General features: G+C 37.6%; 1 protein-coding gene across 2 annotated transcripts in view; it reads right to left on the minus strand.

The window, feature by feature from the left end:
* The window catches only part of COL4A1 (collagen type IV alpha 1 chain), a 112,714-nt gene that overhangs the window by 23,854 nt on the left and 62,975 nt on the right, over window positions 1-25,885 (minus strand). The window contains exons 3-33 of one of the 2 annotated variants that reach the window (XM_088538494.1): window positions 23,199-23,288; window positions 23,064-23,108; window positions 21,465-21,509; window positions 21,310-21,372; window positions 21,170-21,223; window positions 21,001-21,027; window positions 19,578-19,661; window positions 19,409-19,471; window positions 18,431-18,466; window positions 17,798-17,839; window positions 16,122-16,211; window positions 15,533-15,568; window positions 15,327-15,386; window positions 15,097-15,141; window positions 14,810-14,863; window positions 14,261-14,302; window positions 12,569-12,662; window positions 12,111-12,146; window positions 10,485-10,649; window positions 8,996-9,091; window positions 8,525-8,605; window positions 7,736-7,806; window positions 5,350-5,541; window positions 4,108-4,276; window positions 3,704-3,796; window positions 3,503-3,607; window positions 2,090-2,187; window positions 1,721-1,871; window positions 1,296-1,409; window positions 702-869; window positions 321-410 (exon numbers count right to left, since the gene is read on the minus strand). In XM_088538494.1, the coding sequence (XP_088394620.1) occupies window positions 321-410; window positions 702-869; window positions 1,296-1,409; window positions 1,721-1,871; window positions 2,090-2,187; window positions 3,503-3,607; window positions 3,704-3,796; window positions 4,108-4,276; window positions 5,350-5,541; window positions 7,736-7,806; window positions 8,525-8,605; window positions 8,996-9,091; window positions 10,485-10,649; window positions 12,111-12,146; window positions 12,569-12,662; window positions 14,261-14,302; window positions 14,810-14,863; window positions 15,097-15,141; window positions 15,327-15,386; window positions 15,533-15,568; window positions 16,122-16,211; window positions 17,798-17,839; window positions 18,431-18,466; window positions 19,409-19,471; window positions 19,578-19,661; window positions 21,001-21,027; window positions 21,170-21,223; window positions 21,310-21,372; window positions 21,465-21,509; window positions 23,064-23,108; window positions 23,199-23,288 (2,599 nt within the window). The remainder of the gene's footprint in view (window positions 1-320; window positions 411-701; window positions 870-1,295; window positions 1,410-1,720; window positions 1,872-2,089; window positions 2,188-3,502; window positions 3,608-3,703; window positions 3,797-4,107; window positions 4,277-5,349; window positions 5,542-7,735; window positions 7,807-8,524; window positions 8,606-8,995; window positions 9,092-10,484; window positions 10,650-12,110; window positions 12,147-12,568; window positions 12,663-14,260; window positions 14,303-14,809; window positions 14,864-15,096; window positions 15,142-15,326; window positions 15,387-15,532; window positions 15,569-16,121; window positions 16,212-17,797; window positions 17,840-18,430; window positions 18,467-19,408; window positions 19,472-19,577; window positions 19,662-21,000; window positions 21,028-21,169; window positions 21,224-21,309; window positions 21,373-21,464; window positions 21,510-23,063; window positions 23,109-23,198; window positions 23,289-25,885) is intronic. The other variant, XM_088538501.1, reaches the window with a different exon arrangement.

The raw sequence follows: 25,885 nt of genomic DNA on the forward strand, positions 1-25,885 counted from the left end.
TTCGTGCAGAGAATGAGCCTTTGGGCTGCTAGCAGGAGTCACTGTCTCCCAAGCCTTCCCCACCATGGGAGTCTCCATCAACCACCCACTGGGGACTAGTCTTTAACTGTCCCTCCACATTGTGGAGCTCTAGCTTTTGTCTCTCACAGGTCAACCTGTGAGTTGAATACTGTTCACCCTCCCTGGAGGTGTACAGTCTTTTCCTCTCCTCCTGCCACTCCATTCACCTAGTGACTCTGATGTTCAGATCTCTTTAAAGAGGCATAAACTTTATCCTACTCATTTCCAAATGAAGAATTTTTTTTCCCAATAGGTCTTACCTTTTTCACCAGGAAACCCTCGTTCTCCAACTGGTCCAGGAGACCCTGGCAATCCAGGAGTTCCCATAACTCCCATTTCTCCTTTGGCTCCTGAAAGGAAAGTGAAAAAACGATTAACAAGAAGACGACAGAGTAGCATAAAAAGAAGTAAGAGATATTGAATGACTTACACCCTGTTACATCAGGAATTGAACTATTTAAGGAAAAATGGCATAAAGAAGATGGTGTCATTTAAAATATCCTGGCAGAGAAAATATTAGTAAATATAGCATCATGAAAAAAGGAGCGAAAAGGCATGCTACTGGGACTTAATAAAACAGTTGTCAAAGATGCAAGTTTCCAAGGCCAAGGATTACTTTTCTGAGGGTAAGGATGCTTTACCTGACGATCCTTTCGGTCCAACTGTCCCTTGTGGTCCAGGCAGGCCAGGTAACCCCACAGAGCCTGGTACTCCAGGTTGGCCCTGGCTACCTTTATCCCCTTTTGGTCCTGGCATGTCTAGACCTGGGATACCAGGAAAGCCCCTTTCTCCTTTTATTCCAGGAAATCCTATGAAAAATAGAAGAAAAAAAAGATTAGTACTTAATACAGGACACAGAATATCATTAATAGGGGGTACTCTACTTATAAACTATTCCTGTGATTCATAATGTACATGGCATGTAATTACATAGCACAAAGCAAATTTATCTAGTAATGGTAACAAGACAGCAAAAAACTCCTCATTCCCCAAGTGCTGGACATATTACCTATGATCACAGGGAGATACTAAGAAAAAAGGGCAGGCATTTTGTCAAGATTTGCATGTGTCCCAAGCTTTGGCCCAGAGGGACAAGGCTGCTGACATCATCCTCGTGCCCTCCCACAGAGCTCAACCCCCACAACAGTTTATGAGAAGCACCTTTTCATCAATTGTCATCCATCTAAGCCAAAAAAATGCATTCAAGCAGCAGAGTGAGAGCATTTTTCTTTCACCTGGTGGTCCCTGGGGTCCTGGTTGCCCAGCAGGCCCTGGTGATCCCTGTGGTCCTAGTCCTGGTGCACCTGGAGAGCCCTGTAAACCTTGTATGCCGGGCAGGCCAGGGTCACCTATGCGGAAAGAAAAGAGACATGCAGTAAGTGTCCTCCAATGTTACTGGAAATCTGGTTCAAGGAAGACACTACACAGGTGCTTTGGAAGCATTTGGGCAATAAAAAGTCATTTGGGGCTGAAATGCCGCCTGCCTGGGCCTAGACCGTTTGCAGCTAGTGACTGGTAGGCAACAGGAAGGAAAAGGGCAATATCCTGAGACACAAGTGGTATCTAAATTTCAAATAGAGGTTTTCTGCATCTGAGGGAGAATGACTTTGAAATGTAATAGGAATACAGAAATATGTCTTATTGTTTCTTACTACATTACCTCGGAATCCTTGCTGACCAGGAATCCCTGGAAATCCTTGCTCGCCACGTAAGCCAGGCATTCCTGGATTTCCCTTTTCTCCAGGGATACCAGCTGGACCTGGTGGGCCTGGTAATCCCTTAGGGCCCGGGAGACCTACTCCGGGTTCACCCTAACCACAGAAACAGAGTAGATTAGGAGCCTATATATCAAACCCAAGAATGTTGACTGGCTGTTTTTAAACCATGCAACATACAACTTCAGGGCAGACACATAAGCAACTGAGAATTCAGGCCAACAACTTTGTTTCTTTGCATGCGTGAGGGAAAACATAACATATAATGGATGTTCACAGAAAAAAAAAATGTACCAAAAACAGCAGACACGTACTTTTTGACCTTGTAAACCTGGGGCACCTGGCAAACCATCCAGGCCAGGAGTTCCTGGAGTACCTGGCTGACCAGGAGAGCCAGGCTGACCTTGGAAACCTACGGAAAAAAAACAAAACATGCATCATTGGTGACTCTGTCTATAAGTGCCCTCTGTCATTTCTTCAAGCCAATAAAAGATTAACCCCCTCACAGGCACATTCAAGATCTCGTTTGGTCAGTTTTGAATATATCCCAAGACAGAAACTCCATGCCCAATCTGGACAATATGTTCCACTGTTTGACAACCTTCATTTTTCTAATATTTAAAAGAACTTCCTATATTTCAGTCTGTGCCTATTGCTTTTTGTCCTTTCACTAAGCATCACTGTGAAGAGTCTGATTCTCTCTTAATTCTTCAGGCATTTACCCAAACTGATATGATCTCTTCTCAAGGCTGAACAGTCTCAGTTCTCAGCCTATCCTCATATGCCAGAATCTCCAATCCCTTAATCATCCTTGTGGCTCTTTGCTGCATTATTTCCCTTCTGCTGGGGACCCCAGAACTGCTCTGGATAAGCCCCAGGCAAGTCATTGGGCAGAGCTGCATTCCTCCAGGAGGGCCCTTGAAAAAAGTGTCTTTGATATGCCATTCCTTTCCTGATAGCATCAAAGAGCATACAAAAAAGTTGACCTTATCTGTTCATCCCAGTCCTACTCTAGAAGGAAGTGGAGGTAGTCATAGGCAAAAGTTTGATGTTTCTCTTTAAATGTTTCTGATCCTCACTGTTTGCTGGTGTGTGTAATCACAGTATATGAAATAAGCAAGGCAGAGACAGAAGAGGCTTAGGAAGGGGGCTGACAAAGGCTGAAAATCCTGAATGATTAGCAGCAGCATTATAAAAAACATCTCCCCCAAAAAGTCAAACCAGAATGTGAACATTTTAGATACCCCATCGAGCTGATGTGTATATCCTGACAGGCCAGTGGCCATGCAGATAAGTCTAAGCTTATGCTGAAAAGACTGGTATTCTGACCAAATCACTCCCAGCACCTTGGGAAACAACACAACTGCTAACCCTAGCCCAAAGGTACCATAGTTATGTTATGATTCTTTGACAAATCTAAGACAATGCCTCAACTCTCAGCAAGGTCACTTCATCTCTCACCAACCTCAGATGCTGTGCTAAGATACTATATAAGATCTGTTTAGGATACTGTAACTCTTCCAGTTCTGGCACTAGCCTTGACACTGTCCACGTCTGCACAAATCAGATGTGCCTTCAGAGTTATGGCAGTGATGGTGCTTGCATACCTTTCACATGAGAGGCTACTGGATCTTCCCAAATTTCCTGCTGCAGCCAGGGCTGCATGGCAGTATACCCCTTCTCCAGATATATCACTTCCGTTAGTTACACCGATACCTGTATCTTACCTTTAGGTCCTGGAGGTCCAGGGAATCCTATACCTGGCTGCCCAACAGCACCTTTTTCTCCTGGCAGGCCGGGTCTTCCTGGTAGTCCAGGATTTCCTTTGTCACCTTTGGGAAAAAAAAAAAAAAAGTTATGTTAAAGGCGAGCTTCTGAGGAACAGAACCATTATCAAGATCAAAACAAAGATTAAGAGGATACTGTACCTTGGGGTCCAGGGAAACCAGGTGGCCCAGGAAGGCCATCCGCCCCAGGAGGACCAGGGAGAGGAACTGTTCGTCCTGCTTCCCCTTTTGCCCCTGTGAATGTAAAGATGTACCAAGTATGTAAACTGATGAAATCAAATGAGGAATTTTCACATAGTGAACAGCATTACTCTGAAATATTTTTTATGAAAAAAAAAAAAAAAACAGAACTTGTAAGAAAAACCAAACCATTCTGCTTTGGCCTAAGAAACTCTCCAAGAAAACTGCCCTTACGTAGTTGGAAATGTACTGTTGAGATCAAACACAGAACTAAATTATTAATTCTTTTTCTTTTCACCTTAAATCCCAGTAATTCTCTAAGCTGTATCACTTAAAGTATTTTTTTAAGCATAACATAGTATTACCTGGAAGGCCGGGTAAACCTGGGGTTCCAGCAAAGCCTCTGTCTCCTTTGTCACCAGGTAACCCTGCTGAGCCTATCCCGGGAGGACCAGGAAAGCCTCTTTCACCACGGACTCCAGGGAATCCAGGCTGGCCGGGGGGACCACGTTCTCCTTTCAAGCCAGCTGTACCCTAATTTTTAGAAAGTATAATTGTATTTCTTGCCTGATTGGCAAGACAGGACGTGTTTTTCTCTTTGTACAAACATTCTGTAGCTTGGATTTAGTACAGGGTACTTATTTTGAACACTGAAGAAAGTGGATTCTTTACCACTGAATTCAATGAAAACAAACAGGACTGGGTCCCGTGTAGAAGAGCACAAGAAAACTCTACCTATTGTGTAATGCAGTTCAACTCAATACCTTCAAATAGCAGTTGAAGTCTGTACATCTGTTGTATGCAGGAAAAACGTTTAAGTATCTAAGAATTATTTAAAATGATGCCTTTTTCCGCCCCCCCGCCTTTCTTTTGTAGCAAGAACTGTTCAAGAGACCTTGCAATGTACTGTCTGACCTGCCTGGACAGCCAAGGTCCAGGGCTTTCAGGGTACTTCTGTTGGAGAACACATTGATGATAGAACACAGTATTTCTCTGATGTAATATTTACAGAAAATGAAAAAAGCCCCATTTCCCCTACACCACAGGACAGGGCTTTATTGTCAGTGAGGAATCTGGGGACAAATTTGAGCTCCACATTCACACAAATTAAAATCCCTAGTGGGGCAAGAATTAGTTTCAAAAAGAAGAAAGTATGCTAGAAGAGAGTTATATCTTATCGTAATCATGTCTTTTTGCACTCCTTCAGTTATCTATAGAAAAAAAAATCAGGTCCACTAGTTTTTACTATTAAGATAGAAAAAAGAGAGAAGGGAACAAAAATAATATCCATGTTCACCACTTTGTGGGGCAAGAAGCTCTGCAGTCCTTGAAGTAACAAGTCAGCTCACTTATCTGCGTGGTACGTATAATACGCCAAAATCTAACTCAGAAAAACTTTGCTGTTTAAGGATGCTATTCTTTACTGGTTCTAGGGAAAATGGAGTCCTCTTTTGAGGGGGCTAGGTACATTCCAGGTATGTACAAAACGCGATTCAGTGAATGAGGCCAATAAATATAAACCATATGTGGGATATAGGAACATGTGACTTCTAAGCTGAAAGACAACATATACAAAACAGCTTATAAAAATAAAGAAATACACATACCGATGCTCCTTTCGGCCCCTGTGGACCTGGTAGGCCGTCCTTTCCTGGTGTCCCTTCTCTTCCGGGAATACCTGGTTGACCCGGGAAACCAGGATCTCCCTTTTCGCCTTTCAGAATAGAGTCATAAGAAAAATCTCCTGGTTCTCCTTTTGCCCCAGGGCTGCCTGTAAGTCCTGGAGTTCCTGGGGGCCCCTGAAATGTGATAAATTCATATGTCACCAGGGGCCTGTCAAACAAAATTAAAGAGTAGACCCAAATTAAACAGACCATTAAGTCTTCAAACATGGAGGTTGGTCAAATGAAAATATTTTCTAGGAGGGAAAGGAAGGAAAAAGGAGCTATTGCAAAATTCACTGTCTTGATCATCTTATCCTCCTATCACTCCACAGGTTTATCATCTTACACGGTGCACCAAAATTTCTATCATTTACACAAGAACTGGAGGCAAAGACGCTGAAAAAGTGCTCTGAATTTTCAATAGACTGCCTGCTGGATTTCAGCTTGACCAGCTGGATAGGTATCAGCATAAGGGTAATCTAGGTTTCTTAAAACTGTCTTTTCAGAGCTTACATCTCTCCCTGTTCACATGTTCAAAAAAGGTTTTGCAAGATCTCCAGGACAGGAATCCCCTACATAATAACAGGATATTCAGTACTTTGAGAATTCCACTTTTTGCCTACATACTGTCCAGAATTTGTATGTACTTCTCCCATACAAACCGTATCTGTAATTCCAAGGATATCTGCTCTGCTCTGCTCACCAGGGTAGTAAAGCACAAAATTCCTAGACAACATAAGCTTATGGCTTATGTGTTCCCTCCATTTAAGCCTGAAGCACAACACAGTCAAAGGCAATCTTTCCGTCGGCTTTGGCAGATACTAGATCAGACTGTGATGGTCTGGTCTTAAACGATGTGAGTCTAAGTAGTTTTTCCAAGCTAAAGCATGTGCTCAGTCTCTACTTGACTGAATTCTGTGAGGCAAAACAAGCTTAAAAGCATTTGGAATACTACACAGCCCTTGTCTGATAAAACACATGAATAGAATTTAATAGATGATAAAGGGTAAATGTGTGGCAAAATATGTGTGAGTAAAATATCCCAGTCATTTAAAAGCAAAAATGTGTTAAGACACCCTCCTTTATTTTTCTCCATGGTTTCTTTCAGGAATCCAATTTATGTTACCGTAAATGAAGTCACTAAGTAACACCATTAACACCACCAGGCTGGAAATTCAAAGGGGTAATTCATCTCAGCTAACACTAGACTAAAATTCAGGTATCCAGGCTTTATTTATACTCAAAAAAGAGGAACATGTTCCTCAAGTAAGTAATTTGTATAGGTAAGATAGTTTAATTTCTGAAGATGCTTATCACCACTGGTGATAGAGCAGCTTGCAAAACTCCGAAGTATTTTGAAGTTAGCAAACCTACCAAATGTGAATGTTGTTTGGAAGCTATGAGAAACTACGTTGCAAAAAATGCTCATGTGGAAGGAGAAAACAGCCCCGAATAAACCAGGCTGGAAAGACTCTGACAAACCTTCAATCTCCTTATATCAGGAAAGGTATTAAAATCCACATAATGATACAAGAATGTGTTCACTAATGTCAGTCTTTACAGGAGACTACAGGGAATGCATGGGCACTTAAGCTAAGCCCAACAAAATCAGCCATGTTAGTGCTTGTACAGTGTTAGGGGCAATTTGTGCTGCATTTTTGGCAAGTGCTACGCTTATGTGGCTATTCCTGGTATCCATCTTCACCCACTGGGAGCTGTGTTAAGCTGTGGCAGCATAATTTACACTATTGGGACATTATCCACTTTCACAGCCTTCCTTTATTTCTTGAAAACCACCTAACTTTCCTGCTAGCTATCTGCAAATTAGGTTTTACGATCCGACTATGCTGCACGAAGACTCCCAAGATTCAGAGAGTGTTGCAGCTAAGAAGTGTTGCACTCTGCTATGACTTTAACTGTCCAGGCTGCGCTAGATGGCACTGCTTTCTCGCGCCCCTTTAATACATGCACGCACGGCAGCAGGGACATGGGAAAGACCCACCGTAACCTGAGGAGGGCAGATCAGCATGTTTCACACAAAATCTCGTTTCTTGCCCAGCTCTGCTGCTTAGCTTGCTTAGCTGCAAGGTCAAGTGTCCTGCCAAGTTCATATGATGGATAAATAGAGAAATATAACCTGTTTCTGACAGCTCTTGTTTCCCTCACAGCTAGATCCCACTGCTTCTTAGTTTATTTTGCTAGGCATATTCACTTCCTTATTTTAATTATATCACTGTTCTGGTCTATTTTTAAACCACCACACTGAATGTTTTTTCATGACATGCCTAACAGGAAGTATATACAAAGTATTTGGAAAGGTATTACTTACAGGTACGCCTGGAAGTCCATCAAGTCCAGGTAAGCCTCTTTCACCTTTGAAGCCCGCTTGTCCCGGAAAACCTTATCAGAGAAATGAAAAATAGTATTCTATTTATTATATGCTTTTCTAAGTAGGTCACTTCCTGTGGAGTCTTTATGATCCTTCTCAAAATGTCTACTTCCATCCTTAGTTATAGCACTAATAATTGTCAGTGAAGTTGTCTGCGTGTATTAGAGTTCAAACTTGATAATGTATTTGACTTACAATGAAAATACATAATTCAACACGTTTTATGAGCTGGACACCATGTTCTGAATTCACATCATTATTTAAAACTATTATTTAAAACATTGCAATAAATGTTGAATCTTCCTAAAACATATTCATTTTTTTAAACACCACTAAAACAAATATTAAGTATAATATCACTGTTTGTGAATGGCACTTTTCTGATATAGCAGCAGACAAATTGCTTCTTTTGACCATAGAATTTGATGCTAGAACTGGGAATGCATCAATTGCTGTGCCTGGGCACATAGTGGTAAATGATTTCCACATTATTCTTTTGCTTTCACAGTTTCTCTGAAAACATTTGGTCCACAGTTTTCAAAGACACTTCACTGTGACCAGTTCTGCACCCTTAGTAATTCTCATTGATTTGAGTGTGAATTTGGAACCAGGCCAATAAGAACATTCCATCCTTCTTTCATTAGTTTCACACACAATTTGATTAAATGGGACAGAAAATAATTATATAATGGTTTTGATTTGGTAGCTAATTTTGCCATGGATTTTTACCTGCTGGACCTGGTGGCCCTTGTGGTCCTGGCAATCCAGGAGGTCCTACTTCACATGTGGCACAGGATTCACCTTTGTCACCTAAAAATAACAATAATAATAGTAAATCTCTACGTCTCTTCACTTCCCATTAACTTCATCTCAGAATTCACATCTTCAATTGCCATGAACAGCTTTATGTACAGTTAAGAAGATAATACTCAACCCTGTCTTCCTAGCTTCTCTTCTCAAACTAAGCAAAGTTTGGGTCACACAACTCAATACAGGCACACACCACACCTTTTACTTACGCAAAACTCAAGCAACATCTTTAGCATCCATGGGTTATTTGTGTAACTAACATTACACACCGTTTCTCTGGATCCAACCCAATCTTCTCAGTATCTTGACAATTCCAAGCCCCAGGGTACAAAGTAGTAAAAAATAATAATAATAATAATAATAAAAATCACACATTAACTATGAAATTACCTTTCTCTCCCATCTCTCCTGGAAATCCATGCTGTCCTGGAGCTCCAGGTCTACCTGGCGCACCAGGTTCACCTGGCTGGCATTGATCAACCCCATCTGCAATTAAAGTGTAATAATAAAGAATATTGAAATTTTCCATTGTAAAGCGGTTTCTGTGAGTGTCATAGCTGAATATGTCTTCATGAATGGTGATGAGTCAGGGTACCATTTTATTTTCCTGTTTGTTTTGCTCTGAAAAAAAATTCTGGGACTTTATATTCCGACTCCATACATGCTACTTTGGAAATGTCTAAAATTAAATACAGGCTCTGCCAAAGTAACAACTTCCACATAAAATCCTATCCTTTAATCACAATTTTCAGCTAAGAAAAGTGCTTTAAATGAAAAAATGTATTTTTGACCCTGAAGATAATGGAGAATATTTCTTGAAAACCCAAAGAAAATTTTAGTAGATCTTTTTGCATATAGACCTTTGTTTTCAGTGTTTGGGAAGATTTCCTGTTCAAGAGTGGCTTGTCAGCACCTAACTTTTCCACATTACTACTGTTTCCTGAAGACTACATATGTTGGAACTGGAATGGGTAACAAAACAAAATTCTTGGCAGAGTTGATATTAGAATAAAATGTATGCTTTTTCTATTAGATGTTATGACACAGGTTCTGATTCAATACAATCACACACCATTTTGGACAAAGTCAGTGGTCAAAATTGGGCAAATAAAGTTAAATACAAATAAGAAAAAAAGTGTTTTCCATTAAAGAAATGTCTGGGGAAGAAGCAGAACTAAGCACTGACAGAAAATGGAAATTCTTATTACTAGGGGGGAAGGTATGATTTAGCTATTTAATTCTAGGTGTTGGATTCTGTAGTGACTCAATGGCAAACGTAGCAACAACTGTAAAGCAAATGTTGACCCCATTCTCTCGTAAGATGATTTCATTTTACAATAAAAACTTCTAGCAAATGGAAAAACTTAGTGCCTTAGTCTATAGTTCTTATATTTTTTCAATGATTATTACAAATATTAGAACTATACACTTGTAAACCATGATACTTCACAGCTGTCTTTTGTAGTAAGAATATTATTAATATTTTAAAATTCTTTTTATTATGAACGTATAATATCTCTGAGATAACACATTAGAACACAGAAGAAACCAATGTATACCATGATAATTTCTATAGATATAAAGCATTTGTTTGCATGTAACGTAAGAGCCCACAACATATTTCTGAATACATTTTAAAAGTACTTATTTAGCACGGAATCCTTGTCCTAGTCTGGAAATGAGCGGCTTGTTGCATCATGGAACAACTTTTACTTGACCTCAGCTCAGATACATTTCTTTCACATTATAGCTACATATTTTCACACATGTATTCTGCTCATAGCTTTTATAATCTCATCTCCTTTTTCTTCTTATGGGCATGCAAATGTTAACAATTTTTGGGACTTCATACTAAAAAGCAGCTGAGTGCTTTACCTACCTGTTACACCTGGAGGACCTGGTGGACCAGGCAACCCAGGAGGACCTGGGAAACCATCTCTGCCAGGAGGTCCAGGTAAAGGGAATCCTGGAGAACCCTTTTCACCTTTTTCACCTCTCTCTCCAGGGACACCAGGTGCTCCTACCCGGTCTGGAACAGGTCGACCTTTGGACAGAGTAAAATACACATGAAGAAAGTTGCCACTAAGACGATAACAATATTATTATCAATTAAGTTAGCTTCCCTTACTTTTCAGAGCTCAAAGGAAACATGGTACAGTAAGACCAAAAGGGAACGATCAATTTTTGCTAGGTAGAAAAGAGTAACCATAGAGGAGTTAACTGAGTATTTATTATACTTAGAAGCTATTACACTTTTCCTTATCTCATAATAAGGCAAATACATCTTAAAGGTATTTAGAAATAGACAGTATCTCTAAGAACCTCAGTGAATGCATTCAACAATGCTAACAGATTTCTGGAATGCTAAAATCAAACTGTTTGCAAGAATGAGGAGTAAATAATAAGAGAATCCATTAAATAGCCAGAAGAAAGCTACTTAAGAGCTCCTTTAAGTCGTTCATGCAGTTACACTTCAGTGAATTATTTTAGATAAACAATAATCATAAGACTTGATTGTGAAAACATTTTGATCTTTGAGAAGCATTGCAAGAAGGTGTGAAAAGTTACACTAATCTCAATTTCTGCAGAGTAATGACAGAATAAGAGCCACAATTATTCTTGTCTTGTTATGCAGAATTCTTCATAGAATATCACAGCATCTCCTCCCTAAACAATGAAAAATTATCTGGCAACTCTCTGACACAGGCCCACACTAATTTCATTTTCAGCTTACTGTCAAGATGGAAAATGCAGGCAAAGAACAAGGTAATATTAATATCATGGTGGATGTGCTGTAGTCAAGTATCTGCAGATGATTTGCTTCATTTATGAAAAACAAACATTGTGTCCAAATCCATGAACATGTGCACAACAGATAATAGTACTGTTATCATGGATGTAAATATTCTGGAGTATGAGAAAAACAATCCTTTCAGGGAGAAGAAATATCTTTTATTGGTTATTATAGTTGAAAAAAGTCAGCGAGACTTCAGAAATTACCTTGATATAATAAATGATATTATTTCTCCCTACAAGCCTTGTTTTACTATATTTCTGAAAGTACCCATATAGCTGAAGTAAGAGCAAACCAAATTATTTGGAAGATTACATGCATTCATACACATATTTGTGCATGAGTATCCATATGTAGGTACAAATGTACATATTCATATTTTACAATATGAGCAGGGAATCTAAAACTTCTGGGCTATCTCTGACAACCTGAGCACACTACCTGTTTTTCACTTTAAACAGAAAGACTATTCCTCACAAAAAGTTATCAGGACTCTACACAGAGAACAAGGTTTGATCACAACAGAGACATGAGAAAGCCAATCCACAGGAAAGTTATAAGACGAGGAGCAGAGTCTCAGAGTGGTCCCTGCCCAGGCATCTGCAAGTAATGGAATGACTGGAAGTAGTGAATGAAAACATCCCTCAGGTGTCTTCACCCAGGAAGAACAAATGAAAAAAGTGAACAAAATCAGTGGCCCCAGATTCATACCTGGAGGACCTGGGATTCCTTGTATTCCAGGGAAACCTTAAAAAGAGAAGTTAAAAAAGAGAGGTTTTCAATTGTTCAGTGAAACAGGCAATGCCAACATCAGGCACCCTTTATTATTTAAGTAAGTATCCTACAAGCACTGAACGGTATCTTTTCCGCCATCTTTCATTGCCAGGGTAAGGTCTAGGATGGGGAAAATGGGGAACGTTTTATCATTTCCCTCACTTTTTTAATCCATTATTGGAATGTAGTCTTATTTACAATGAGAAAAAGTACGTTTTCAGCAGTACATAACAAAACTGCAACAATGTAGTATCAATTAAATTAATGACTGGAACATTCAATTGTTATTAAATGTTTGGGCCTCAAAGGCACAAAAAAAGTGCAATTATAATTTATTGTAAAAAAAATATAAATAAAAACATAGCTCAGGCAAAAAGACAAAACAAAATACGTACCTTTTTCACCTTTTTGACCTTTCAGTCCTGGCAAGCCTGAAGCTCCAGGGTCTCCTTTTTCACCAAAAGAATCGACTGTTCCAGTATCTATAATCTGAATCACAGGACAAAGACTAGAATCCCAGGAATATGCAACTGTGCTCAAGTTTGCCTGTCACCTATCCTGAGCAGATGGTACAGTGACCATTTTACTTTGTGATAACAACTTTCAGCAGCTACAGTCATGCTGGCAATTTCACTCATGTAATTACTGTTGCAAGACACTGGTAGTTGCGGAAAAAAGAAAGAAAGGAAAAAAAGAAAGAAAGGAAAAAAAGAAAGAAAGAAAGGAAAAAAGAAAGAAAGAAAGGAAAAAAGAAAGAAAGGAAAAAAAAGAAAGAAAGGAAAAAAAAGAAAGAAAGGAAAAAAAAGAAAGAAAGGAAAAAAAAGAAAGAAAGGAAAAAAAGAAAGAAAGGAAAAAAAAGAAAGAAAGGAAAAAAAAGAAAGAAAGGAAAAAAAAGAAAGAAAGGAAAAAAAAGAAAGAAAGGAAAAAAAAGAAAGAAAGGAAAAAAAAGAAAGAAAGGAAAAAAAAGAAAGAAAGGAAAAAAAGAAAGAAAGGAAAAAAAAGAAAGAAAGGAAAAAAAAGAAAGAAAGGAAAAAAAAGAAAGAAAGGAAAAAAAAGAAAGAAAGAAAAAAAAGAAAGAAAGGAAAAAAAGAAAGAAAGGAAAAAAAGAAAGAAAGGAAAAAAAGAAAGAAAGGAAAAAAAGAAAGAAAGGAAAAAAAGAAAGAAAGGAAAAAAAGAAAGAAAGGAAAAAAAGAAAGAAAGGAAAAAAAGAAAGAAAGGAAAAAAAGAAAGAAAGGAAAAAAAGAAAGAAAGGAAAAAAAGAAAGAAAGGAAAAAAAGAAAGAAAGGAAAAAAAGAAAGAAAGGAAAAAAAGAAAGAAAGGAAAAAAAGAAAGAAAGGAAAAAAAGAAAGAAAGGAAAAAAAGAAAGAAAGGAAAAAAAGAAAGAAAGGAAAAAAAGAAAGAAAGGAAAAAAAGAAAGAAAGGAAAAAAAGAAAGAAAGGAAAAAAAGAAAGATTTCCTTTTCTACTGGAATTCATTCGTATCAGCAGTAGGACTAACTGCAGAGCTTTATAATATTTCTCTCAACAAGAATGATGTAAAGAAGCCACAACATGGTCTAAGCATTGAGGTTTGTATTACCATTCATTTTTAAAGACTCTACTCGGGTAATTTTTGCCAGCCTCAATCTAAACATGACATACAGGATACTGTATTTACAGTAAGGAGTATGTACCACTTTTCAACCAAATTTAGATGTTGGAGAAGATGTGTGATCAATGATTTATCTGTTCTTGACTAATAGCAATTTATTTTTTTCCCTTGAAGTGTTAAAAAATTACATAGTGCCAAGCTGACAGACATACGCATTTGAGCTCTCTTATGAATAGTTTGTACTGATAACAATTGTCCATCATTCTCATAGTCAAAAACATTCAAAATTCATATTCCTTAGGAATTCCCTTTCCAAATTTCAAACATGGGTTTTCAACTTTTCCTTCCATTAAGGAAAAACAATAATAGCATTTCTGATTTCAGTGAGATCAGAATATGCCTTTTTTTTTTTTCCTGATTGCTTGAGTGTGCTTTGACTTTCACAACGTGTGTGTTTTCCTTTAAGCTCAAATAAAACAGGAATTTATTTTACTTACTCTTCCTGGAGGCCCTGGCAGACCTTGATCACCTTTTTCACCCTAAATTTAAACACATTTCATATTTTACATTGAACTTTTGCACAGTGTCTTTCAGTTATTTTCTGTATAATACATGAGATTTTCTTCATCACAGAATAAAATTTCCATAGCAAATGAACACTTTGCTACATATTCACAAATTTCAAATGCAAAATACCCGTGAATTTACAACAAGTAGTAATCAGTTATAGTTCATGGAACTGTACTGCTTTACACTATATATATAAAGAGAATCTGTGATTTTGGGGAAGTACATTGTTATATTTGCTGGCTAAGCAAAGAGCTTATGTAATTAAAGACTGCACTAATCTATTCCTATACTATACATAAATTAAGGATGCCTAAACAACTTTAATTTTGACATTTCCTAATCTCTGCATGATGTCTGCACAACATTCATTTAATATTAATTTACTATTGCTTTGTGCTCATTCGTTGTTTTAACAAAATCTTGTGAATAGGGCGCATGAATTTACTCTGGGTAATGGAAATTAAGAGTCCACACACCTTAAGACCAGGTTCACCGGGTCGTCCAGGAATCCCAAACCCGCCTGGCAAGCCCTACGTGTGGAAGACAGCAAAACCAGATAACACAGATATAGCTGTAACTTAATTCTGGCACCATTAAAGTTGTAAAATTCACAAACCAGACACTAATTCACTAATAGCAACAATATGATGTAAACAATTCAGAAGACAAGGAAATTTCAAACATCTGCAATAGATAATCAAGTTTTGTTTAAAATATAAGATAGAGTATAGGAAATTTAGAAAAAAAAAAAAAAAACACATACGGGTTCTCCTTTTGGTCCTGGTTCACCATCTTTTCCAGGCTTTCCCTGTAAAACACCAAGTTTCAGTCTTAGCAGACTGACACGAATATACAATTGCTATATCCAGTGGGTGAAGCACTAAAACAATCACAATCATTTGCTATTTCATTAATGATTACTAAGTTTAATTAATTTACGGAAACAACACAATGACTGCCAACTATGTCATTGATAAAGGTGAGCATACTTACACGTGGACCAGGTTTCCCAGGTTCACCCTTGTCCCCTTTGAAACCCGAGCCTGGCAATCCCTGGAAAACAAAAAACCCACTACATTCAGAATACTGACATACTCTGACATAATTCTGCTTTTATCTATCAGCTATCGTCAGGGTCACCATTAGATTATTTACAATTCTCACTATACATAGTAAGAAATCTTCTCCCTAATACTTACTGGGATACCCTGTTCACCCTTTTCACCAGGATCACCCTAAGAAAATAGAAAAAGAAAAGTAGATTAATAAGCAAATATATATCCATAGTTCATTTAGGCTGCAAGTCATTTACTTTTTCTTTACCTTAGAGATACAGAACATTTAACCATGTTCCCCCCTTAAAAATATGCGCTTAATAGTATGATATGCAGACTAAACACATTAAGAAAAGGGAATCCATTCAGTTAATTTATTATACTAATATAAGTTGCTTGTAGTGTCTGATTCAGTATTTGTAGAACTCATTAGTACTCAGGTTCCATCAATGTGATTCCATAAATGAAAAGCCCAGTATAAGTTATTAAATTCAAATTTTTAGAATATTGGGAGTTTACCAGACTGCACTTATCAATCATCCTTCCTATTTATGAAGTTGTCATCAGATTTTCAGAGAAACTTCTAGAAAGACCATCAAAATTGATTACATAAAATAGCGAGAACATTTTTAAAAATTGGCTGCAAGTAACTTAATGTTACCTTTTTCTCTAGTTAGCTACCTGGTTATCCCTTAAACAAGAATGAAACAGGTGTAATCATTTAAAGTCTCACCTTTTCTCCTCTGATGATTTCACTTCCTTTCTCTTTCATATGTGGAGCTGGGCCTGGAGGTCCAGGGGGGCCCCTAACTCCTTGTTCTCCCTGTTAACACCAAATCCAGCACTCTTCATTAGAAACAGTCCTGACACTGAGAACAATCCTTATTAAGATCCATAAAATAAAAGAGCACATTCACTTTTAAAAATACAGGTTTTAATTTTTTTTTCAGCAAAATCAGCCAGATAAGGTTTGCATACACAGTTACAGCAGACACAGCATGGGAATCTTGTCTCTTTTTAGATGGTAAAAGGAATATCTTTTAACAGTAAAACATGTCCAAAAGGGCTGATACATACCTGCCAAGCAGCACTACCTAGTAATACCGTTCCTTCTTCGCTAAAGACAAACCCTGAGCAGTTCAAGCACTTCTAATATCAACAGTTTCCAAGCAATTTTATGATATGCTAATCTCAACAGTGCATCATATTGAAAAAAAAGTATCTATTAGGAATGGAGTGTCTCCAAACATAAAAGGTTCCATAAACAAAAACAAACAAAACAAAACAAAGGAGGAAAAGAAAAAGAAAGAAAAAGTAAAAACACTAAGGTAACATGATTAACTTATACTCAAAAAGGCCTCCACCAGTGATAATCATTGAGGAGTTTCTGGATAAGTCAAAGTCAAGCACTCAAACAATCAATTTACTGAAATATAACTCATGACACCAAGTATTTTTTGGCTCCTGAAAATGCAACATAAAACTCACTAGCTGAGATCTCTGTGGCAGAAGTCGTACATTAATATGTTTTACTTTCCAATTGATGCTGGTTAAGGCAATAAATGGGATGAGTTATCATAGCTCAACTAATACATAGCAATTCAGTAGCGCATCACAGTTCATTTAGTTAAGGCATAAACAGAAAAAGTAGCATCACTGATCAAAATTTAGCAATAGGGAAAAACAAAGTAGGCTCCTAGAACAAAAAAGTAGAAGCAGAACAGCACAAAATCCCACACTGGCTTCTAGGATGTTTACTATTTTTATGAACAACCTGGCAGTCTTGCCAAGAAACAAGATATCCTGTAAATATTGCTATTGTCTGCAAGAAGCACATCTTTTGATTTAAAATTTCAAAAAGAAATAGTCTATGTGCTCTGAAACTGCTCTGTTCAGCCAAAACACAGAAAAGAGGACAACTGAAAGATCTGCCTCAAAACCATAGTCCCAATCCAAACTAAAATAGTGATGCAGACAGGCTCTCAAGACTCCTATCACAATTAATTCTGGTGAATTTGGACATTAAATCTCATCCCTTAGATCTAAACCAATTTCAAATAAATCTCATAATGAGCCCTAGTATGAAGAATAAATGATTCCCGATCCATCAGCTGCAATCTAAATATTTTTTTTTCCTGAAGTAGTTGATACTAGTCACTGCTGGAAAAGGGGATAATGGCCTAAATTAATGCCATTTATAACAGCATCATTTCAAAATTTTGTAACCATCCATGAATTAAGTTCTTTTAGTTTGATTTACAGATTCAATTTTTCAGTCTTCCAAAAAATCACGAAATTATTGAACTGATTTTCTCTGTAGATTAACACGAGGAATTTATTTACCTAAAGCAAATATTTTCAAGAATATTATTGATAGTTGCTATCTAAAAAGTTTCAAGAGAAGCGTACCTTTTCACCTTTGGGACCCTGAAATCCCAAGCCCATGTAGCCCTGAAAATAAAAATTACACATAGATTAATTAATTTTATCAGCAGTGCATACACATATATAAAAGTTTTTTGGAAACGGCAAAAGCTAAGAGAGGATATAAGAAAGTCTTTTTAATGCAAAGATGAAACAAACAAATAATTCATGGCCCAAGTCCCCAGCTGTTTTCTTATATCCCACCTCCCCATAATTAGTGAAAGAATATATATAAAGTGAAATTTACAGTACACTTTTAGTGTCAGCATGCTCCCTTTTTTCAACATTTTACTGACAAATGGGAACATGATTACATTTTGTCATTTTAGATGGATCCAAATAATCTCAAAATGCTGTAGTTAGTACTGACTTAGTAAAGCCAGATAACTGATCTAAACAAATCCTAAGAAGTCTAAAAATTAGCTTAAAAGACACTTTCTATGATATCCCATTAAGATATAAAACTAGATCCCAAAGCATTAAAAAATGATTACTTTAGTGCCATCAGTTTCCGGCTCTGGGGGGAATGAGTATAATAAAGTAATAAATAAAGAGTAAATAAATAAAAGGAAAAATAAATAAATAAATAGACCTAGTCTTCATAATAAAAGTCCTTACCTTCTCACCTGGGGGTCCTGGTGGCCCTGGAGGACCCTGCAAGATAGGACATTTTAGCAGAGATAGTCCACCTAGAATATTATAAGTAATTTCTCTGTTTTATATAGCAAAAATGCAAACACTTCCATTGGACTAAGACTCAGGGCATTGCTCTGCTATTGTCATAAATAATAAAAATGAACAGAACCTAAGATCTTCCATCAGATCCTGTTAGGTAGGTATAAATGCATGATCTAGCCAGCACCTAGACAAGGGACAATCCAGGAAAGCCTAGCACACTGCCCTGGTACAAGTGCCAGTTGTGACTCAACTCTACTACCTTTCAAATGATTAGTAACTTCTCATTGCATTCTTCTGTACCTTTTTTCAGTTTTCTTTAGCATAAGTAGAATTCTAACACAGCTCACTTTAACAAGGAGACAAATGAGGTAGATTTTTAATAGACGGAAGTAATGCATCCCTACTAGATGTAAACTGCATCTAACAAATGAAGAGAAGATATTAGGTATCTATAAGACCAAAATTTAAGGTAGTTAAAATGCCTTTGATGTTTGATAACTATCACAGACAGCTGATGTTGACCTGCTGTCCACAGCACATTTTACTGAGGCCACCATCTCAGCAAGCTGAACCATCTCAGCAAACATTTTGATTTAGATGTGGCAGATGGGTTATTGATTTATTTTCTATTAATTAAATGGGGCAGAAGGGAAGGGTGAAGTTAACTACAAAAAAAAAAAAAAAAAAAAAAACTCCACAAGAGAAGATGACTCTAGGGGTAGAAGCCCATGTACTCTAGTGGGCAGAAGCCCACTCCTGGCATGGCACAGTCCAGGATACTGAATATGAAGTCCGGAATCTCAGAGGTTATCTTTCCCAAACTATATCACTAGCCATAATTCTTGGCTGCTTCACAGAGCTTTTCTGTAAAGCTTTGTAAGTGAAGTGCAAATCAAATCACCATGAAAAGAAACTTACTGGCTCTCCTGGAAGCCCTGGCGGCCCCATTGGCCCTTGAAATCCTGGGGCTCCAGGTGGACCCTGCAAGGAGATAAAAAAACATCTTTAAAAGGTGATATTTGTTTGGCTCATAATTGTTACTGATATAACTGTAGCTCACTGCTATTCAAATATTATTTAGACTTACAGGTAGCCCAGGTTGACCAGGGAAGCCTTTATCGCCTTTTAGCACACTAGGAGGTAAAAGACCAATAACTTCACCTGGATCTCCCTATAAGAGAAGAAAAACAATAGTACTTAAACATCCATTCAAATGCATTCAAAAATCCTGATATTAAGATGAGAGAAAAGTCTGAGCTATACAAAATTCGGAATCACTTGGTATGATCACTTAAAAATCACCTTCCTTCTTTTAATTCACCTGAAGACCTTAATAGTCAAATTTTCTTTAAAGCTATCAGAAGAAATTCCAGGAAATTTTAAATTCTTACCCTTACTTTCTATATTGTAATGAGTAATGGCAAAGATTTTCCCACCAAATCAAACACACCTACAGTTAGCACACAACTGGAGGATCTGGTCTGGCTGCTGACAGAAGTGGATAACTTCACAATTTCTTTTTCAGCCAAGCTAATTAGCCTTATGCCTAATTCTGAAATCAAAATTTGTTATTTGTGCATTTGTAATCATAACTCCAAAATCAAGTAGGAAACCACCCAAAAAGAATCCACATCATTTAAATTAGGAAATGATGCAGAAACTACCGGTATTCACTTCATTACTTCTCTTTTTTTTGATAACAAAAGAACCCCTTTTTCCTACTTTTCTGAACAAAATTGTTGTATTTTTGATTAAGTAGTTTTATTTCAAAAGTTTTGCACCTATGCATACATGTCTAGGAAGAAACATTCAAGTACCTCCATTTTTTTAGACTGAGTTATATCTTCCTATGAGACAGAAAGGGAAAGAGGCCATTTTATGGCTTCAGGTGCTCTTGTCATTACAGATCTGAGACTATATTTATGACTTGTACTTAACTTGTAATTTCAAGTTATATCTACTAATTCATAGAGTCAAAGGCCTCTGATGTCATTCAGTATTTCATACTTTAGTTCATTAGATAAACTAGTTACTAAATACTGAGTGTAACTTTTTGTTTATGAAAATTGTTTAGTATGTGTCAGACTATGTTTAGGTTGTGGACTACATGCCCTTCCTTTTTAAAGATTATGAAACTACTCAGATGACTGAAATGTCAATAATATCAAAACAAATATTTGGATTACAAAATAAATCTACATTTTTATTCATAATTGTGTGGCTACCCTGCTACTTACACATCATTAAGGTCATCTACTATTTTTATGCTGTTGTAAGCCATCTGTAATACTTACACTTTTAAGATCTGCACAGAACCATGCATATGTTCAATTGCTATGAACTGAAAGCTGTCCCACCATCTTTATTTAGTGGGACTGCAGGGTAGAATACAAAGTGCCAATACAATTCTTCAGTCCTTAAGTAAGGACTGATAGTCTTGGAGGGTGTAGAGTTCATTTTAACTACTAGGGTTGGAAGCAGGCGGTGAACACATTCAGAGCACAATGTACCTTCATTCCAGGAGGTCCTGGGGGTCCCTGTGAAAAAATAAATAGTTGATGTCATTTTCCACTGTAGTGTAAAAATTACATTTTATACTCTACAGTTTTACATAATTTTATTTACATTTCAAGAATCAGAGTTGAAACAAGTGAATTAAGCATGAAATAATCTACTTACTATGCTTCCAGTCAATCCTGGTAAACCTGGAGGGCCAACTGGACCTCTTTCACCCTAAGGTAAACAGGGAAATTGGTTTTGTTTATTGAACATACTCTTGAAGGGGAGTGGGAGAGATGCTATAAACATGTAAATGTCACCTTTGTGCCATTACATCCTGGAATGCCAGGTGGACCTGGAGGGCCATCTTGTCCAGGAATACCCTAGATGAAAAGGAAGTAAAGAAATCAGCAATATAGCAGTAACACAGATATAATTAAAGTTCTTTGTAAAAATACATATTCATCTCACATACAGGAAGTCCTGGGTTTCCTGGATATCCTGATGATCCTGGTGGGCCCTGTAATTGACAAAAAAAAATCTTGAGCTTGGAAAACCTAACTGACAAAATTGCAATGAAAAACTACAGCCCTAGTCTCATCTCCAGTAAGGACAGTCAAAATTGAGTAACAGTTTCTTTTAAAATGTCTTTGCCAGTTTCTTTTAAAATTTATTTGCAAAATATCTCTAATCTTAAAAACTTTCAATCATGGCCTTTTAACACTGGAAAGCTTTTTTTTTTTTTTTTTAGTTTTTAGTTTTTAGTTTTCATGAACTGCACAGGCTTTCAGGCTTTTTCACAGCCATAATTTCTAGCATGAAATTTACTGTAGGCACCTCTGCAGGCATATTTATAATTTCAGAATCCATATGAGTTTGGCAATTTCATCTTCTGCATTAAGAAAGTACTGGATTGAAATGTATTATTTTTTTTCCTGAGCAGCTTGACAATGTAATGCATCGGGTGTTTGCCTTGGCACATCATTTTCATGCTACCAGCTTATTTATTCATGGAACACTTTCTATTATGAGTGTTGTGAAGCAGAAAATGTGAAGATGTGAATCCTTGAGCTCAGATAGTATATTTGCATCTCCCCAGACTTTAGCACCATTAATACACAGCCTACCTGCACTGAAAAAGCTGAGCGCATTTACCAGGAGACACTAATTTACAACAGAAGTCAGGATACCTCCAGTTTTCATGAACAGCATCAATTGAAATAGGGATTTCTTGAGCTAACAAAATACATCCTCTAGAGTAACTCAGAGCTGTAAATGATTCAGTAAATTCTGTGTCCTGCAGCAACTGCAGTCAAATTTGGGAACAAAACTGAGATAGCATTTTGAGGATCTTTGGACAAGAGGGCATAGGTAAAAATATGTGTGTATCATTGCTAGTCAAATCATTTGAATCCCCTTTTGCTGTTTCATTACAAAATGTGAAAATGCTCAAAGTGAGCTTTGCACCTCACCAAGCACAAAAAGACATAGCCTGTTGGCTAGTATAATCTGCTAAAATAAATGTTATGCAAGAAACATGTTAAACAGAAATAACAATGGGAAGGTTACAAATATATTCAGAGACTCTCCTGGCATTAAAAACATCAGGAGATCTTTGTTACTGACTTTAATGATTCAACCCCACCCCACGAACATTATTTTTAATGTGTATGTATTCATGTACCAGCTTCTCTGCTGGTGTACTTAAAGAAGGTTAGCGAACAAGCATAAAGAAGAATTTTGCATGAGGTAATAAGGGTGGTTCATATTCAAATTGGAAAAAAAACCAGTCTTCTTGGTATGGCAGAGAGATATCAAAGGAATATTAGAACCAGTGCTTTTACTGCAGTGGTAAGGACCGGGTGAAAGTGTCAATGAGCAAAGGCACTGGGTGCACAAGGCAGAACTTCAAAGGTAAGAGCAAGAGTTTTGAAATCCTTGAACAGCACAAGAGGTGGCCATTAATTAACTGAAATAGAAAAGACTAACCCCATCTTGCACTTGAAGGTAACAACAAAGACATAAAGATATGTTAACTTTCAGATTGCAAAAATGTGAGTAGGTTAGAACTCACTCTTGTTCCTTTTGTTCCTGGCAGTCCTGGTTCTCCAGTATCACCCTATAAAGGAAAAGAGATAGGTTTGTCTTTTCTAGTAACAACAGCTTAGGGAAATCTGAGTGTTTAAAATATTAAAGCTTTAGTTCTTACCTTAAGCCCTGGTGGCCCAGGGGGACCTTCAGGTCCTTGCATTCCAGGAAACCCAATCACACCCTGTAATCCTGGCAAGCCTCTTTCACCCTGGGAAGAAGAAAACCCATTAGCAACAAAACACCTGAAAGTGCTTTTGCCAGCTACCACTATAACCCCTGTTTTTGTGCTAGAAAAAGCTGCCAATTCCTGGAAGCTGCAAATTCAATGTTGCCTTTGCTGCTATAGGAATGCACAACACCACTCCTCTTCCTACACATTATTCATAATAGCAGATTTGGAGACTTTTGTCACTTAGTCTTGAGTTTCAGAGTGGTTCAGAGCCTGGGTGATTCAAGATATAGTGTCTTATCAAGGAGTGCAATATGCACCCTGCATGTGTCAATGTTCATGTGTCAAATGCCCTTCTTTGCTGGGGCAGACAGGAGCCAATGTGTGTTTCTCAAAACATTATACTTCAGCTGTGCTCTCTCCCTACAATCCTGGATGTATTTACAAAGATAAACCAGAGACAGATAAGAAATGCATTCATACTACAGATCCATACTGCAACTACTACACTTTCACTGTATTTGGATTACCAATGAACACAAAGTAAATTCTGCACGAGGCTTGCAAAATCTTCAGCTAAGGAAGAGGGAAAAAATGTAATCATATGTCAAAGCTTGATAACAAAAGCAAATCAAAAGTCCCATCCATGCAGGAAGCAACTAGGATCCTCCCTTTCAAGGTATGGTGTGAAATAAGGAAGAACACTTTGTTATCCAAAAGTGTGCTAATACATGAAAAATAAAATGCTGATGGTCAAATGTACAAGGTGTACAGCTTCAAACAACAGCTGAAAACCCTGCCATTTATTCTAGAAAGGAAAAAAAAAAGAAAAAAAAGGCAAATTGCTATGGGATGGAGACACAGACATAAAACCAACAGAGTTTGGAACACACAAAAGGTAGCTATTCAGACTTCAGTATTTCCGGAAAAACAGTGGAACAAGAGATAGGATTGCTCTTAGTAATGAACAAGCAAAAAAAAAAAAAAAAAGTACTGGAGTTTTAGAAAAGTGAATAGTTTAGTGAGGAACCAGAAATGTTTCTACTGCTTGCTCAGGCCAAAGATTGCTGCCTATTCTAGTAACTTCTAAGAGTCAGCTGAGGATAGGGCACATAGAAAATCCACTGCACAAGTTGGTCCAACAGGTAATGAGGAAAGAAAAGGTTATGACATGCTTGCAGAGGAAACTGAATGATAACCCTCAGATGAGGGACTAGATACATTTTCTGAAGATGACAGGAGTTGAAGGATTTGTGGGATCTTTGTGTGGTCACCAAGTTGACTTTTTTCAGATCTTTGGGAAGGATTTTGTTAACAAGATGCTAGCAGGATGAAGGGACAGAGAAGAAAGGCAACTCTGATAGGACCAGATAAGAGAAAAGAGATGAGGAGAAGAAACCTGTGATTGAGATGACAGAAGCATGAGAATATGAAGATGAAATTATTAAAGAAAAATAATCAGTACAGAGAAGGGAGTGACTTTGGTGGAAATAAAGGAAATCTAATGGTATCAGCTGTGTTCAGTGACCCTATTGATGTTGCTCCTGTCAGCCTGATTTTTTGTGGATTGTTGTCTTGTTGTTTCCTTTATATCTCAAGTATCTAAGAAAAGGATGCAGAGAGGCATCCACTAGCTGCACAGTTCTAGTCCTGCGGCATGTCAGCATGGGTTGGGTGTTACAGGGACCCCAGCCATGCTTGCATGAAGGGTGCAGCTCCTCCTGCACCCTCATGAGAAGAGGAAGGAGAACAAACAGAAGAAAGGGTTAGAGGAGAAACATGTGAGGCTGCCTCACTGCATACCTCCCAGCCTCTTCCTTACTCTTCCCCATACATGTGGGGATCCTGGTACAAAACAGGATCCATGACAAAGTTCTGACATAAACCTGACTGTGAGAAGTTTTTTTGTTTTGTTTTTTTTTTTTAGTGAAATAATAAAATATTTTGATTTGGTGATGCTGCTACATAGGTTGCCACTGGAATGGGCTAGGTGCCCATTCAGCTCTTTGTGGTGTCTTTTCTGAACTGATTGCAACGGCAGCCCCTGACTATGGAAATCTGGGGATGTGACTTTTCTAAAATCAAAATAACACTCAATAAGGTGAAAAAAAATCTTTTTTTTTTCTCCACCTTATTTATTAAGATTTCCTGCCAGGAAAAATTTTCACATTGCAGCTCCTCCGCCTCCTCCCCTTTCTCCCCACTGCCCCCTCCCCCCCAAAAAAACAGTTCTTTAATAAGAAATGACTTTTTGAGACAAATAGTTCTTCCTTGAAGTGCCAAAATAGCACGATCTCCTTTATTAAGTCCTTGTTATTCATTGCTATGTTTGATAATAAAATTTATTAGCTACTAAAATCCCAGGCAGTGCAATCTACTGCAAAATACAACTAATACAACTAATTGGCACTGCAGTAACAAGTATTTCTACAGAAACAGATGTTTTGACATTTGAGAACAGGATTTTACACTGAATCCTGGGCACTCACTCTTGTGCCCTTCTGAGAGATAGATTAAAGGGAAAGAAGACATTCAAGTTGGGTTGAGAAACCTCAACAGAGTTTTCCATTGCCCAAGGAAGGCCAAACATGTGCAAGTGAGAAAAAAAAAGATTATTTTGACACCTATGAGTCACC

Source organism: Tinamus guttatus, unplaced genomic scaffold, assembly GCF_059628265.1.
Source record: "Tinamus guttatus ecotype Peru unplaced genomic scaffold, ASM5962826v1 Tinamus_guttatus_pri_ptg000047l, whole genome shotgun sequence".
Classification (NCBI taxonomy): domain Eukaryota; kingdom Metazoa; phylum Chordata; class Aves; order Tinamiformes; family Tinamidae; genus Tinamus; species Tinamus guttatus.